The 16,633-nt window shown below is 61.5% G+C and overlaps 2 protein-coding genes across 2 annotated transcripts in view; one reads left to right on the top strand and one right to left on the bottom strand.

The window, feature by feature from the left end:
• GNG7 (G protein subunit gamma 7) overlaps positions 1–7,016 on the top strand; it is a 33,166-nt gene extending 26,150 nt beyond the window's left edge. The window contains exons 4-5 of the mRNA XM_053999563.1: positions 5,646–5,763; positions 6,714–7,016. Coding sequence (XP_053855538.1) covers positions 5,683–5,763; positions 6,714–6,839 — 207 coding nt within the window. The 5' untranslated portion in view covers positions 5,646–5,682 and the 3' untranslated portion in view covers positions 6,840–7,016. The remainder of the gene's footprint in view (positions 1–5,645; positions 5,764–6,713) is intronic.
• Positions 7,017–14,165: 7,149 nt separating this feature from the next.
• GADD45B (growth arrest and DNA damage inducible beta) lies at positions 14,166–15,893 on the bottom strand. The gene is made up of 4 exons (XM_053999540.1): positions 15,696–15,893; positions 15,506–15,607; positions 15,023–15,236; positions 14,166–14,900 (listed from the first exon to the last, which is right to left on the bottom strand). The coding sequence occupies exons 1-4, from the start codon at positions 15,731–15,733 to the stop codon at positions 14,787–14,789; spliced, it is 468 nt and encodes a 155-aa protein (XP_053855515.1). The 5' UTR covers positions 15,734–15,893; the 3' UTR covers positions 14,166–14,786.
• Between the last annotated feature and the right edge of the window lie 740 nt (positions 15,894–16,633).

Here is a 16,633-nt window from a genome sequence, read left to right as displayed (position 1 = left end):
GAGCCCCAACCCCCAGTGCCAGCAGGGCCCCCGTTTTTAGGGAATGGGGATCCCAGAGTGGCTCCATGTCCCTGTTCCAGAATGAGAATGAGCCCCAACCCCCAGTGCCAGCAGGGCCTGTTTTTAGGGAATGGGGATCCCAGAGTGGCTCCATGTCCCTGTTCCAGAATGAGAATGAGCCCCAACCCCTAGTGCCAGCAGGGCCTGTTTTTAGGGAATGGGGATCCCAGAGTGGCTCCGTGTCCCCGTTCCAGAACAGGAATGAGCCCCAATCCCCAGTGCCAGCAGGGCCTGTTTGTAGGGAATGGGGATCCCAGAGTGGCTCCGTGTCCCCATTCCAGAACGGAGCTGGAGCTGCGTGTTCACCCCAAACTTGTGGGGTTCAGGTTTTGGGGTTTTGCTTCCCAGCAGGACTGAGTTCTCCTGCTCCAGGTGAATTCCTGCCTTAGGGAAAAGATTCTCCCTTGGGGTTCTGAGGCTCCATTAGCAAAGGGCTGTTAATTATGGGGCTGCTCCCGGGAAATCGGGGAGAAGGAGATTCCAGCCAGGCCTGAGCTCCCTGGAGCAGGAGGGAAGGAAAAAAGGGTGAATTCCTGGGGGCTTCAGGTTTCCCAGGAAAAAAGGGATTAATTCCTTGGGGATGCTTCAGGTTTCTGTGGATTTTAAGGTTTGAATGGATTGAAGTGGGATGGAGCAGCTCCAAAGGGTCTGTCCATGCTGTTGGTGGGACATGGAATGGCTTAAAATCCATTTCTGAGCAAATCCCAGGAGTTTTTAAGGAGTTTTTAGGGAGTTTTCCCACCCTGCGACGGCTCCTGGTCCCACGCCACAGAAATCTGGAGGTCTGAAAGGAGGTGAAGGGAGGGAGAAAAAGGGAATAAAAACTTGCTGCAGTCAGGGAAAAATTCAATGGCTCATTGAGGCGCGGAGCTGCTGCTGCAGGAAGTGTGAAGGCAAAATGGAGCCGGCTTTGTTCTTGCCCAGACAAGGAGCGAGCGCCGCGGCCCCAACAGCCGCGCTCTGTTCCCAAAAACCATGAGGTCATCCCGAAAAGCAGGAACCGGCTCTGGGACAGCGATCCCGGCTCCCCCGCCGGGCTCCCCCCGCTTTTCCTGGCTCCGGGCTCGCTCCGCGGAGGTGTCGGTGGCTCCTGGCCCCGCTCCAGCCGCGGGAGCTGCTGCATTCCCGAATCCCAAAACCCTCGGGCTGCTCCATCCCTGAATTCCCAATCCTGGCGGGTTTGGGGTTTTTTTGCAGCTCCGTGTAATGGATGTGAGGCTGCTCTTTAATTAATTAAAAGCACGATTTTATTAAGGCTGAGTTCCAGGGGTGCATCCTCCCTCCCCAAATCCCATCCCCAGCACGGAGCGAATCCCAAACCCCCCCGGGAAAAGGAGGATGCAGCTCCCCCGCTGCTTCCCAGCGGGCACGGGCACATCCATGAGCACAAATCCCACATTTTTTTGGGGTGGAGATGGGGGGAAGGAAGACAAAAGCAGCAAAACTTCGGTCCTGGAAGGGTAAATGCAGTCCTGAGGGGTTTATGGGGTCCTGGAAGGGTAGATGCGGTCCTGAGGGGTTTGTGGGCTCCTGGAAGGGTAAATGTGGTCCTGAGGGGTTTATGGGGTCCTGGAAGGGTAAATGCGGTCCTGAGGGGTTTATGGGGTCCTGGAAGAGTAAATGCAGTCCTGAGGGGTTTATGGGGTCCTGGAAGGGTAAATGTGGTCCTGAGGGGTTTATGGGGTCCTGGAAGGGTAAATGCGGTCCTGAGGGGTTTATGGGGTCCTGGAAGGGTAAATGCGGTCCTGAGGGGTTTATGGGCTCCTGGAAGGGTAGATGCAGCTCAGCCTCGTGTTCGAGGAGTGGCAGCTCGCAGCTATGAGAGGAATGGGAGGAATTCCCGGAGGAGCGCGGGATCAGCGCATATTTCCGCGCTGCCGTCACCCGTGCCGCGGCGGGCAGGTGGCACCGTGGGATGGAGCGGCCCGGGACCCGTGCCAGGGCTGATTCCCGGCGTGGCCGTCAGGCCGGGACAGGCCCGGCTTCCCGGCCGGTTTCACCCTCGTGACCGCGATCCCGAGGCCGCGTTTCGGTTGGGAAAGGCTTGGCTGAGCCCAGGGAAAAGGCAGGGGTGGCGCTGGGGGACCCGCGCGCCCTCCATCCCGCCGGGAGGCAGCGGCGCCGGGAACAGACCAGCGAGGAAATCAATAAATAAATGGATGAAAGGGCAGAGGCTGCTCGGAGCCAGCCCAGATCCGTGATGGGAGAGGAGGAGGAGGCGTCTCCTCCAGCACGGAGCCGCTGCTGAGTCACGGCTCGGCAGAGCCAGCTCTGCTGTCACCGCTCTGTCACCGCTCTGTCACCGCTCTGTCACCCGCTGCTGCTGCGCGCGGCTGACTCAGGAGCTGCGCGGGTTTGCGCTGCTTTTCCCCGGGGAAACAGCCCAAATCGGGATTTTCGCAGGCTGCCGGGCACACGGAGCGCGCTCGGGAACAAAGCGGCGCCGTGGGACGCGGCGGGGCCGGCCCGGCCGTCACTCGGTGCGGCCGTGACGTCCGGGCTGTGCACGACCCCGGGAGGGCGGCACAGCCTCGGCTCCCCGCGCTCCCACCCGCAGCATCTGTGGGAATGTGAGCACGAAAACACGGGATTTGTGACGGTGTGAGCCTGGAAATTTAGGGATGGAACCCAGGAGAGATTTGGGGCTGTTCCTGAGTCAGACCGAGCTGCTGAGGACGTGGCTCTGAGCATCCTGCTTTTAGTCCAGAATATCCAAACCCGTTTAAAACACCAAATCCTGGTCATTCCGGGATTCATCCTGACTTCGGTGCTTTCCCTAAAATAGGCAGGAGTGCTCCCGGGGGTGCCCCAGCCAGACCCTCCTGAGACGTGTTTGCGTCATTCCCAAACCTCTCACCTGCACTCCGGGATCCCGGATTTCCCAACCTCCCTCCCAGCTTCGTCCTTGCCCTCGGGCCACTCCTGGATGATCCCTCCCTGCCCTTGTTCTCTTGTGTTCCCTGAATTCGTATGGATTTCCCGTGGTTTTAGTGCTGCAGCGTGTCCCGGCTGCTGGGAAATCTTTCTGTTCAGTTCCTGGGATCTGCCGGATCCCTGCGCTGTGGAGGAGCAGGGGGAGCAGCCCGGAGAGCCGCGGGGCCGGCGACTTCCTCCCGGCTGGAAGAGCTCCCGGGCACAGCATGAGGAGCAGCGCCACCAGAGGCGTTCCCAAAAATCGGGAATGTTGTCCCAGAACGCTGCTGCTGCTGCCGGGACCAGCCGGGAAGTGCTGCAGCAGAAATTGGGGAAGATTTGTTTGTGCCGAGCGAGGGCTGGGGGTGACTCAGAGCGGGGAGAGCGGGGCCCGGTGCTGAGTCACGGAGCAGACCCGGGCAAGGGAAGAGTCCGCGCTGGCCCGGCTCCAGCAGCGGCAGGAGGGGGGCCCAGGCCAAACTCCAGAGGTTTGCCCCCCTGGCAGAAGGAATTCTGGCTCTGTGGGGGCCATTGCTTTGCTTTTGGAGGATGTGCAGGAGGCCTGGGTGTCCCCACTGTCCTGTGCTTCCTGCCCAGACCTGGCTGCCGACGTCACATCCCAGTCCTTTCCCAAACACTGATTTCCTTAAAAATGGGCAAAGGGAGGATGGAGCTGGATCCACACCAGGGCAGTGCTGGATCCACACCAGGGCACTGCTGGATCCACACCAGGGCAGTGCTGGATCCACACCAGGGCACTGCTGGATCCACACCAGGGCACTGCTGGATCCACAGCCTTGGCCCTGTTGTGCATCCAGCAGTGGATGTGGATCCTCCGGGTGCTGCAGGGACAGGGATGGGGGTGGGAACAGCTCCCAGAAGTTCTCTGAACTCTCCCTGGGCTGATTCATCAGCCTCGCTCCATAAACAGGAAGCTGAGAAAGTACAGGCAGGTGATCCTGTGCTGCTGCAAACACTTGGAAACACAAATTCCTTGCATTTTTTCCCCCCAGCTGCCTGCTAACTCTTGTCCAGGTGAACGTTGTTCTGGCAGTGTCTGCAGCAGGAAGGGCTCTCGAGGTCACGGCACGGGTTTGGAAGGAGCTGGACTTTGACACACGGCTTTTCCCTGCTCCTAATCCTATTGCAGAACCTGGGATTGGGAGGGATTTGGATCCCCCTGTGGGATTTAGCACTGACTGCTGCTTCCCTCTACTCTTGGGAGGGGGAAGAGGCCCTGCTGGGAAGAGGGGAACTGGGATCTGCTGGGATGCTGGGGAGCTGCAGCTGCGCTATTTTGGAACGCCTCAAACCGGAGCAGGAGCTCCTTCCCCAGGGAACAGCCGCCTTCCTCCTCCCGTTTTCCACAGAACCAGAGCTGATTTCACCCTGGCAGCTTCCCCGTGCTGGCTTGACTTAACTTCCAGGACGGGAGAGGCGGAGATTTCCAAAGAGCCCCGCTAATTCAGGGAATCCTCCCGCGGCACAGCCGGGAACGCGGGGCTGCAGCGCCGCTTGTTTTCCCCGCTCCGTTCCCGAGTGCTGCTCAGGGATTGAGGAGCTGGGAACACGCTGGGATGCGGCTGCCAAACAAAATAATCCCTGAGAGTGCCCTTGTGGTCTGGAATAAACTCCCGAAGTGTCTAAACATAGGCGAGACAGCGAGGATTTGGGATGGGACGGGCGCTCCCACCCCGATCCCGCCGGGAACGCTCGGCTTTGAAGCTGCCAGGCCCGGGAGAAGGTTGGAGGAGCCTCTAATTAAGCCATGGAAGGGCTGCAGTGGGCGGCTGGCGGGGCCGGGAGCGCCGGCGGGATCCGACGCCGTGTTTGCTTTGGCTCCTTCTCCTCCTGGAATCGTCTCCGGGTGTGGTGGGGGGCCGGGAGCTGCCCCTGTGCCCTGGGAAGGGGCGGTCAGGGGCTGAGTCACCGGCGGGAGGTGGCAGCTGTGACACCTCCGCAGGGCTGTCACAAAGGGAGCGGGCTGGGGATGGTGTCTGCTCCGGGGATTCGGCGTGGCCGGAGCTGCCCCCGGAGCGCCCGGCCCCGGGACAGGGGGGATTGGTTTTGTCTCGTGGAAAAAAATCCTTCAGTTCCTGCTGTGAAAGCGAGGAATGGGGTTCAGGCCCTGCCAGGGCTTTGTGGGGGTGCAGGGACACGGGGGCAGGTGGGACACGACCCCAACAGAGACAGGACCCCATGGGCAGGGTGGACATTAATCCTAGGGGAAAGTCAGACGTGGCCCCATGGACACAGCCCCATGGGCAGGGTGGACATGACCCACATGCAGGTGTCACCTGCCCAGGTGCCAGGGACACCGAAGCCACCAGGGCTGGTCCAGAGGGGTCCAGGAGCCCCCCAGAGCCCGGGGCTGTGCTGGGGCAGAGCTTCCCTTGCACAGAACCAGGCGGATTTTTCCGCTCTCCTCAGCAGAGCTTTTAACAGAACTCCCTGGAAAGGGGATCCTGAGGGCTCCTTCAGGGAAAGGGGAACTTGAAACAACCTCAGGAAGTGTCAGTGGGGCCACCAGAGCTCCCTTTGCACATGGCCATGGGGTCAGTCCCGAGGTGGGACTTTAGGGTCCCTTCCCACCCGTTCCAGGGTCCCGGGCTGGAGCACTGGGCCGGAGCAGCTCCGCACCCCCAGCCCTGCCGTGTCCGTGCTTTCTGCAGGATTCTCCTGTGCTGGGCCCGGAGCCGATGGCAGAGAATGTCCACAACTAACAACATAGCGCAGGCCCGGAAGCTCGTGGAGCAGCTCCGCATCGAGGCCGGGATCGAGAGGATCAAGGTGAGCGAGGATGGGAGCGGGAAGAGATCCCGGCTTTCCCCCAGCAGGATGTCCCCAGCGTCCCAGGATTCCCTCCAGGATCTGGAGTGGCCTCCAAGGAAGCCGGGGAGGGTCTCTCCATCAGGATTTGGTGACAGGGACAAATGGGTTGGGACGGAAAGAGGGGAATTCTAGGGTTGGTGTACAGAAGGAATTCTCTCCCTGGCACGGAGCAGCTCTGGCTGCCCCTGCATCCCTGGAAGTGCCCAAGGCCAGGCTGGATGAGGCTGGGAGGAAAAGAGGAAGCTCCAGATGTGGTTCCATCTCTGCCCTGAGTCATTAAGGAAATTGAAATTGAAAAATGGCATCGGGAAATCTCCGGAGCCTCCGGCAGCTCCCTCGGGATTCGGAGCCTCCTCTGATCCCTCCAAGCTCTCCCTTCCCAAAAAACAGCTTGGAACTAAACCAAGCAGTGCCTTAAACAATGGATCCTAAAGGTTTCCAAACCTTAACAAGAGACTGCACTCAGGGAATCTTTTCCTTGACTTTTTCATCCCAAATCCCTGAAAAACACGGCTATGATAATATCCCTTTTAAATCCTTAAGGGAAAAGCTGCATGTAAATCCCCAAAAATCCTGCAAGCACTGGTGACTCCGAGCTGGGAATATTCCCATAAATTCCTGCTTTTTTCTCCAGTATCCAGGTCTTTAAAACGTCCTCAGAGCTCATCCCAAATCCCTGAAAAACATGGATACAGTATTCCTTTTAAATCTCCCAGCTGGGGCATTTCCCCACACTCCTCACTGTAAACTCTGATTTTCCACATCCAATTCCCATTTTCCTCCTCATCTCCACGAAGTTTCTGTTGGGAAAAGCTGGATGTCAAACCCCAAAGATCCTGGAAGCGCTGGCGACTCTTGAGGTGCGATTATCCCCCAATTTCCTGCTTTTTCTTCCCCCCAAAATCCAGGTCTCCAAAGCTTCCTCGGAGCTGATGAATTACTGCGAGCAGCATGCCCGGAGCGATCCGCTCCTGGTGGGAGTTCCCGCTTCCGAGAATCCCTTTAAGGACAAAAAGCCCTGTATCATCCTATAGCTCCGGATCCCTCCGGAAGGGAATCCCCATCCAGCCTCTGGATCCAGGCTCCTCCACACCTCCACCTGCGCCCAGGGGTAAAAACTCAATGCTGGCTTCAAACAGAACTTAAAAATTCCCGAGAAAAACAACAACCACAAAAAAAAAAACCCGAGAAAAACAAACAAACAAACAAAACCCAAGGGAGGGGGGGAAACACTCAAAAAGAATCCTGAAAAAATCAATTTGGAAGCGGGGATTTTTAGGGAAGGGGATGGCTGCTTTCTGGGAAGGAAGGTGGGATTAAAAATTGGAATCAGGATTTTAAAATTTACCCAGGGTTGAGGGAGGGATTTTTTTATTGGGATATTTGGATTTGGGAAAGGGGTGGTGGAGGAGGAGGGTGGGGGTCATTCCCAGTGGGATGTGAGAGCTGCACCTGGATCCAATCAGAGCAGGAATTTCCTCTGGAGAAGGGATGAGGTGGGAGCCATTTTGTAGAAAATCAGTACAAAAAAAGAACCCAAAAAAACCCCAAAATTCCCCAAATCCAGCTGGAAAAATCCCTGTTGGGAATGGCCAAAGGGAGGCTGGGGAGATTTTTCCCCTACATCCCACGGCTCTGCTCGGATCCAGGGATGGCCCTGCAGGGGAATTCCCAGCTGGGAGAGATCCCAGGAGGAATTTTAGGGAGCCCCAGGGATGGGGGAGGCCGGGATCTTTGGGGGGTCTCTGTGCTGTCCCCAAATTCAGGGAGGGAGGAAAGAGAAGGGAAGGAGCTTCCTGTTGCATCCAGAATCTTGGGAAAATTGACTTTTGGGGGAGTTTCAACCCAAATCGGCAAATTCCCATCTCCCTTTTCCGCACTGGAATTCTTCCCACTGAATGCAGGGCCTGGGAAATGTCCAGGGAAGTTTAGGGCAGGTGGGGAGGGGAGTGGAAGGACCAGTTCTGTTCCCATCCCTTGGGAATCTGGGACTGGGATTTAACCGGGAGCGCTTGGATCTCACGGGGACGACCCGGCACGGAGGGGGGGAGCAGGAAAAGGGGATCCAGGGAAAGGGGATCCAGGGAAAGGGGAGCAGGAGACGCTTCCATGGAGCCCTTGGAAAGTGCTGGGGCTGGTGGATGCTCCGGGAATTCCCGTGGAGTGACCACCGGATCTGTGGGGAAGGGACAGATCCCGGGATTCGGGTGCAATGTCCGAGCCCAAGCCACATCCCCAGGGCCCGTCCTGGGGCTCAGCAGCTCCTGGGAGACGTTCCCAGAATCCCAGAATCCATGAGGCTGGAAAAGATTTCCCGAGACCACCGTAGGGGAGAGGCCATTCCCGGTTATCCTGAGCACAGGTTTTTGGGAAGAGAAGGGATAAAAATAACCCAGCCACGCCTGGTGTGAAATCCTGGGGGTTGCCCCCAAAGCTTTGGATTGGGTTAGGAATGCCAAGGATCCCTCACGGGACAGGGAGCAATTCCCATGGGAAAGGATTTGCAATTCCCTGGATTCCGCTAAATCCCCGCGGCCCAAACTGGTGCTGCTGCCGGGGTCACTGGTGCAGGCTGGGCACCGGGAGCTGCCCCGCCCTTTTCCAGAGGCGGAGGGAATTCCCGGGGGCCGCTCCATGTCCCCTCCTGGGCTGCAGGAATGTCGCTATTCCTCGTTTTCAGTCCGCCGTCGTTTGCCTTTGCAACAAAGTCGGGAAAACGCCACGTTTTGAACGCTGAAAGCTGCGCGGCTTTTCCTGGGAATGCTCCCCGCTGTGTCCCGGAATTCCAGGGCTCGGGAATGTCCCCCCATCCCTTGGGGGAGAGCAGAGCAGGGAAAACGGGATAATTCCCCAGTAATTCCCCTCCCTGTCCCTCAGCCCCAGCAAAGCCTTTTCTGGAGAGTTTGATCCCAAATCCCAAATCCCATCCCGCTCCAAGCTCCGCCCGCCGGGAATCACGCGGCCACTCCCGAGTCCAGCCCGGGATTCCTTCTCCAGGAGGGAATTCCCTCTTGTCCTTAATCTCTCGGACAGTTCCAGCCTTATTTTTCTACTCCAGATCTGATTCTTCCTCTGTGTTCGAGACCAGAGCTTGGTGCTATCCTTGGAGCCGGGGCTGGGCCGGGAATTCTTCCTCCTCCTCCTCCTCCTCCTCAGGGGCTCCAACCCCCCCATCCCGGGAGAATCCCGTGGGATGTGAATCCCAAGGGGTGCTGGGTCAGACACTTTGGGGTCGCTCTGCCTCCCCCATCCCGGGGTCCTGCCCGAGCCAAAGCCACGCTGGAGCCGGGAGAAGGGAAAAGGGGAAAGGGAAAAGGGATTGGAGAAGGGAAAAGGGAAAAGGGAAAAGGGATTGGAGAAGGGAAAAGGGGAAAGGGAAAAGGGATTGGAGAAGGGAAAAGGGAAAGGGGAAAGGGATTGGAGAAGGGAAAAGGGAAAAGGGATTGGAGAAGGGAAAAGGAAAAGGGAAAAGGGAAAAGGGAAAAGGGATGGGAGAAGGGAAAAGGGAAAGGGAAAAGGGAAAAGGGATGGGAGAAGGGAAGAGGGAAAAGGAATTGGAGAAGGGAAAAGGGAAAGGGGAAAGGGAAAAGGGAAAAGGGAAAAGGGATGGGAGAAGAGAGAAGGGAAAAGGGGGTGGGAGAAAGGAAAAGGGAAAAGGGGATGGGGGGAAAAGGGGTTGGGAGAAGGGGTCGGGAGAAGGGAAAGTAGCTGGGAAAAGTGAAAAGGAGCCAGGAGAAAGAGCAAGGAGGCAGGAAAAGGGTCAGGGAGAAGGGAAAAGGGGTTGGGAAAAGGGAAAAGGAGCCAGGAAAAGGGGCAGGGAGCGGGAGAAAGGCCATGGAGCATCTCCCATGGGATCCCGGGGGTGGGAGCTGCTGGCAGGTGCTGGTGTCTCCATGGGTGACTCGTTTTTGTTGGGAAAAAAAATTCTCAATTTTTATTTTCTTTTTTCTTCTTTTTTCACACCTTTTTTTTTTTTTCCCCTTTTATTTTTCCCGGAATTTTCTCCTTGTCCGAGTAAATCCGTGCTCATGCTGTGGGTGTTTTTGTATGGCAGAAATAGAAGTGCAGATTCCCAGTAGTTGCTTGTACTTTGTTTAGTGCATTTGCCAAATAAATTTATTTAAAAAAAAAATTAAAAGAAAAAAAAAAAAAGGAAAAAGGAAAAAAAACACCCAAAAAAAAGGGGGAGAAAGGAGGGGGAAAAACACAAAAAAAAAGACTTTTCAGGACTTTCTAAGTGCTGGAAGGGGGAGCAGGAGGAGCTGGAGCCCAGCTCCACAAAAGCCTTTTTTTTTGGGATTTAACCACATGCCCAGATCTGTCCGGCCTTTCTTTATGGGATGTGGTGAAGCCAGTGCCAAAAATAGAAATCTGGGAATAAAAGGGCCAGGGAAACATTGCTCCTGTTCCAGTTTTCCTCCCTTTGCCTCGCCCTCCCCTCCCTGTCTCGGGGGATGGAGCCGGGACACCCCGGAGCCTCTGGATCTCCCAAATGCCCCCTTTCCCCCCCCACAAAGTCCTTTAAAATCTGCCTTTATTTAACAAAATCCCAATAATTCATTTACTCCGAGCCCACGTGGGATCCTTGGCGCTCCTCACTTTCTCCTTCTCTCTGGTCTATCATTCAAATTATCATTTATTATTATTATTATTATTAATTCTTATTTGCCAAACTCTGATCTCGTTGCCAAACGCCAATCCAGGTTTTTTCCGGACTGTCCTTAGGAAGTGGTCGGTGTCTGTGCCGTAGGCTCCTCATCCGTCTGCAATTCCCGGTTTTTTTGGGTTTGTTTCGTTGATTTTTCCCTTTCTCGTGTGCCATAGCCCCGACCCCTCCTCGCACCGTGTTTAATATTTCGTGGAATCGTTGTTCCCAAGTGAATGGATAACACAATAAAAAAGGCTCACTTTGCATTTTGCCAACTTCCTCTGCCTGCCTGTGCTGCCCTGAGGGGGTCGGGAATTCCGGATCCTCCGGGATCCCTCGGGCATCCAAACCCCTCGGGAATCGGGAATCGCCACTCTGGGGATTCCCTGCTCCCACCCTTGGGAGCTGCTCCCGCCCCCCTGGCGCTCCCGTCGCCACCCCCGGGGTGCTCAGACGGGATCGGGAATGCCGATCCCCGGGAACCGCAGCCCCTCAAGGATCTCAGCTCCTCAGAAATCCCCTTATCCCACCCTTGGGAATCCCCCAATTCCCAGGGATTCCCTTTTCCCACCCCTGTTCTCCCCATCCCTGGCGGCTCCTCCACGGCAGCTCTTGGGAATCTCCTTTTTCCCGGGAATCTCCTTTTTCCCCGGAATCTCCTGCGCCGTCCCATCCCACGGGCCCACGGGAAAACCAAGCCCAGCGCTGCATTCCTTCCTTTTTCCGGGAAAAGCGATCCCGGCCCGTGCCAGCTTCCCGCTGGAAAACCGGCGGGATCCAGGCCGGGAGCGAGTCCTTGGAATGCGCCGCTCCCGCTGCAGCCGCGGGCCGGGAATTGTTGGGATTTTTCAGTGTCTGCTCCAAAAACGCCGCCGGGAAGGGCGGGATGGGCAGGGGGACAAAGAGGGGGATGGCAGCAGGTCCGCGTCCCTGTCCCCCGGCCCGGTCCCTGCCACAGAATCCCAACCTGCCCCCAGCTCCCTCCTGACCTCCGGGACACCGGGAGCGGCTCCGGGAATTCGCTGCCAAGCGCCGGAGGTGGCCGCGGGTGGCGGTGCCAGCGCCAAGCGACACCGGCCGGGTGGCACCGGGCTGGGAGCGGCTAAAAATAACCCTCCCTCCTCCGCCGGGCTATTTTTAGCCTGGCTGCCGCCCTAATTAACTCCCTGCCGCCCCTAATTAACTCCTTGCCCTCGGAGCCGCGGCCACCGGGACGGCACCGGGTGGCCCAGGGACAGCCGCGGGTCCCCCCGGTGCCACCGGGGCGGGGACAGCAGCGGGGCCCCCCTCGGGGCCACCACCCCCCCGTCCCGGGGACCCCCGGACCGCGGGGACTCCGTGGAGGATCCCACGATGTCCCCACGCGGGTGACACGGGGACACCCGTGACGCAATGGGGCCACCACGGTGACATCACGGAGGGACTTCCTGCTCCGGGCGCCACCCGCGGGGGAGGGTTTGGGGCGGGTGAATGGGGCAGCTCCGTGCCTCAGTTTCCCCAATTCCCAGAGGTTGGGGATGTCGGGATGGGCCGAGCTGCGGGGGGGGGGGTTGGGGTGGGCGGTGCCCCCCCGGTTTCTTGTCCCGGGGTGGAGCCGGAGCCCGGGGCCAGGAGCCGCCGGAGCCGCCGGAGCCGCCCGGGCCAGACTCATAAATCAGCGGCTCCGGCGCGGCTCCGGCCCTGCCCTGTCTGGCTGCGGCCGCCCCAGAGCCGGGAAGGGGCTCGGTGCCCCCCCAGCCCAACCCACCCCCCGTGTCACCCCCCGCCACCTCCCACCCCCGTGGCGGGGACGCGGCGGCTGCGGTGTCACCCCCGCGGGCACGGTCGGGGTGTCACCGCCACCCCCCAAACCCCCTCCCCCCCGTGCCAGCTTTTGGGGGGTGCCCAACACCCATCCTGCACCCCCAGGGCTGGCTGCGACCTCCTAATTAATTATTAATTACCTAATTATCGCACAGGGTTTCATTATCCCGCGCTGCCGATGCGGGGGGGGTCGCGGTGGTGAGGGGGGGCCTCCCCAGGACCCCCATTCCCAGCCCTGAGATTCCTTTTCCCGGCGTTGGCAGGGTGCCGGCGGGGTGGGGGTGAGTCAGGGACCCCTCCCCGAACCCCCAAACCCCGCAGCCGCCCCCCCCCCCGTGTCCGGGGGGGCTCCGAGGGGTGCAAGGTTCGGGTCAGAGCCCGGCCGGGACCCCCGAGCCAGCCCGGCCCTGCCGGGGGCTCCAGGGGTGGGGGTCCCCTTGTCCCCCCCCGGCTGGGGGGACTTTGGGGTCCATGGGGGGGGGTGCCTGTGGGGGTTCCTGGGCCCGGGGGTGCCCCAGTTGCTGTTTGGGGTGACCCGGGGCGTCCCTGGGGGGACACGGGGACACCGTGGGTGCGTGACCGGCCCGGGTGGGTGAGCTCCGGGGGGCTGCGCTCGGGGTTGCTCCGGGGGTGCTCTGCGGGTGGGAGGGGGGGATTTTGGGGGGTCTGGGGGGCGCAGGGGAGGTTTGGGGGGGCGGGCACCCCTCCCACCCCCGTGACACAGCCTCGGCCTGACACACCGGTCACACGAGTGGCACAGCCGCGGTGACAGCGGCGACAGGAATGGCCTCGTGACCCCGCTGCCTCATCAGTGAAACGAGTTTCGGCAGCCTCAGCCGCCCTCGGGCCCTTTCCCTTCGGGATTTTCCCGGGGGTGTCCCAGGGAACAGCGCGACCCCATCGTTCCCCCCACCCCGAGCTGAGACCCCCCCCCCCCCCAGCTGGGGGACCTTGGGGGGGTCGCAGTTTGGGCCCCCCAGAGGGGGTTGTCACCACCTTGTCCCTTGGGACCGCCGGGACACGGCGCTGCGGTTCCTCCGCCGGGGCTGTCACACGCCGCGGTGCCCCCGTGCCTCAGTTTCCCCCGCCATCAAAACCCCAAAGCAGGGCACAGGGCACGTCCCCGAGCCACGCGACACCCGGGATGGCCACCGTGTCCCCAGCGCTGTGTCCCTGCCCAGGCGGAGGCCGCGTCCCGGCCTGGCTCCCTGCCGGGGCTGGCACCGCTCCGGGCCCGGCGGCTCCCGGGGCCACCCCGTGTGACCCCGCGCGTGTGACCCGGGGCAGGGCCAGCTCAGGTGAGCTCCTCCTGCTCCGGGATGCGCCGGGGCCGCTCCGCCGAGCCCCCCCCGCCGCGGGTTCCCGGGGAGCCCCCGGGGGTCCCCATTTCCCACAGAGGGGGGACCCCACCCCCGACCCCACCGGCCTCACTTTCCCCGGAGCCCTCGGGGTTGTCCTTGTCCCCACCCCACGGAGGGAACTCCCCCCCCGCGGCCGGGGATGGGGGCGCGGAGCCTCCCCGGGCTCCCCCCACCCCCGCGGGCGGCCCCGGGCCCGCTTCCCACGGCCGCGGGAGCCGCGGTTTCTGCGCGGGTGGGGGAAAACTCCAGCCCCGAGGCCGGGGGGGGGGGCGTGCTCAGCTTCCCACGGAGCTCAGGGCACCTCGTGGGTGTTTTTCTTGGGGAAAAAAAAAAATCCCTTTTTCAGAGAAGGGTGGGGTGGGAATTTCTCCTCCAGCAGCAGCAGAGAGGCCACACACGGGTGGGAACCCCCGGCCCCTACAAAAGGCCCCCCCCAGCGTGCAGAACCCCCGGGGGAGGTGGAGCCCACCCCAAAACCCACCCAGGAGGCGCCGATCCCGCTCCCTTGGGAACGGCTCCAGCAGAGCGCAGGGAAAAGCAAACACCAATAACGTCAGACATTTTATTGCAAATAAACTTAGTTCCTCGCTCAGTAGAAGAATAAACTCTGGAAAAGGTTCAGCTCAGGGTCTCCAAGTGCAAAAGCAGCACCCGGGGGGTGCAGGTCCATCTGTGCAGACGTCCGTAATTCCTTGGAAAAAGCAGTTTTTGCACCAAAAGAAAAATTAAAAATCCAGCCCTCTGCAGTCCTCGCCTCCATCGGGTCCCAGCTGCCAAAAATCCCGACGGTGTCCATCTCCGGGGCCACCCCCGCGCTCCGCAGCGCCCACCCGGGGCTCCCCAGCTCCGGCCCCCGCTCCAGCACGACTCCTCGGCCGGCGGCTCCGGCCAGCGTCCATCCGGGCTCCGGCCAGCGTCCATCCGGGCTCCGGCCAGCGTCCCCCTCCGGGCTTGGCACGGCTCCCTCCATTCCCACCGCAGCGGCCGCGCTCCCCCTTCCTCCTCTCCGGTTCAAAAGAAAAATAAAATCGGTGGGTTTTGGGGATTGTGGGTTGGAACTGGCTGTTTCTCCTCCTTTTTTTTTTTTTTTCCTGCTGTTTTGTGTTGGTTTTTTTTTTTTTAAGGTTTTTAATCCTCCAAGTCCAGGCCGGGAAGGGGCCGGGAAGGGCTCAGCGCTCCTGCAGACACACGTAAGGCACCCACTGGTTCCTGTCGCGACTCTCGGCGCAGTAACTCGCCACCTCCGCCAGCGCCTGACTCTTCCAGGCGTCCGTGTGCGGGTTCTGGGGGAGCAGGAGCACGAGGTTAGTGCCACCAGCGCCCCGACACGTGTCCCCGAGCCCCGTCACCCCCCCCGGCCCCTGGCGGAGTCACGGGGCCACCGGCGCGTCACCGCCGCGCTCACCGTGACCAGGAGACAGTGCAGGTCGCGGGGCTCGGCCTCGGGCTCGGGCTCGCCCAGGATGGCAGCGAGGCGCTGCATGCCCGACACGCGCAGGATGTGGATGTCGTTGTCGCAGCAGAACGCCTGGATGAGCGTGAAGTGGATCTGCAGGGCGATGTCACCCTCGTCCTCCTCGTCGGTGGCCAGCACGCACAGCACCACGCTGTCGGGGTCCCTGCGGGGGCGCGGCGGGTTAGGGGCGACCGGGACAGCTCGGGATGGTGGAACCCCCTCGCGCGGAGCTGTCACCCCCCCGCGCCACCTCCCTGTCGCGCTAAGAATGGGGGACAGACCCCCCAAATTCCGCCTGCTCGCCACCCCGTAAAAGGCTCCTGCCAGTAGCCCAAGAGCCAACCCTGCGCTAAGCGGGCCGGGATGAACCCCGCCACGCGAGCCAGACCCCCCCCGACAGACCCCCCGACAGAGCCCTGTCGCGATACTCACACATTCATGAGCTTGGCCGACTCGTAGACCCCCACGGTGAGGCGGTCCTGCCGCTGCGCCGCCACCAGCACGCGCTCCACCGCCTCGCTCACCGCCTGCATCCTGTCGGGACGAACGACAGAGCCGGTGAGCGGCGACGGCGACAACCACAGAGCCCCCCGCCGGACGCCCCGAGCCGGCCGCCACTTACTTGCTGCTATCGCAAGGCACCAGCTCCTCCAGGGTCATGGTGCAATTGTAATCCGCAGGAGAAGAAGGCAAACTCCAAGAGCAGTAATCCCGAGCGCGGCTATCGCGGGGGTATCGCGGAGGTGCCGCGGCGCTGTCGCGATCCCCGGCCCCGCTCCGCTCCCGCCGCCGCTCCAGCGCGATCGCTCTGAGCCCCGGCCGCGCCCGGCGCCGCCCTTTATAGCCTCCCGCCGCGGGGCGGGGCCCCGCGCGGCGCCCCCGCCTCGCCCATTGGTTGGTGCCGCGCGGGGCCGCCCACGGGCGCGGCGCTGATTGGGCGCCGCCGGCGGGGCCCACGTGGGGGGTGAAACGGGGGATGGGGGAGCGCGGGGGAAACCCCGCCCTGAAACTGCGCCCCCCCCCCGGGACGGGAATGGAACCGGCGGGGGACCGGGAGAACGGGGGGGGAACGGGGGGGAACGGGGGGGGAACGGGGGAACGGGGGTCGGCCCGGCCCGGCCCGTGGGACCGGCACCCGCTCCGGGGGTCGCTCCTTGCACCGGGGGCTGCACCCGGGGTCGGTCGGTTCACCGGGGGGTGACCTGTGGGACCGGGGGCTGCACGGCGGGGGTCGGTCCCTGGGACCGGGGGCTGCTCCGAGGGTCTGTTCTTGCACCGGGGGTCGCTCCGGGGGTCGGTCGGTGCACGGGGGGTCGGTCCCTGGGACCGGGGGCTGCTCCAGGGGTCGGTTCGTGCACGGGGGTCTGCACGGCGGGGGTCGGTCCGTGGGACCGGAGCTGCACCGGGGGTCGGGGGCTGCACCGGGGGCTGCACCGGGGCTTGTTCGTTGACCAGGGGGTCGGTCAGTGGATCGGGGGCGGCAGCGGGGGTCGGTTCGTGGGCCGCGGAACGGTCCGTACACCGGGGGCTGCACCGGGGGTCTGTCGGTGGAGCGGGGGC

This window comes from Vidua macroura, chromosome 26, assembly GCF_024509145.1.
Source record: "Vidua macroura isolate BioBank_ID:100142 chromosome 26, ASM2450914v1, whole genome shotgun sequence".
NCBI lineage: Eukaryota > Metazoa > Chordata > Aves > Passeriformes > Viduidae > Vidua > Vidua macroura.
Note: the sequence above shows the minus strand (reverse complement) of the source record. Positions and strands in the feature narration are given on the sequence as shown.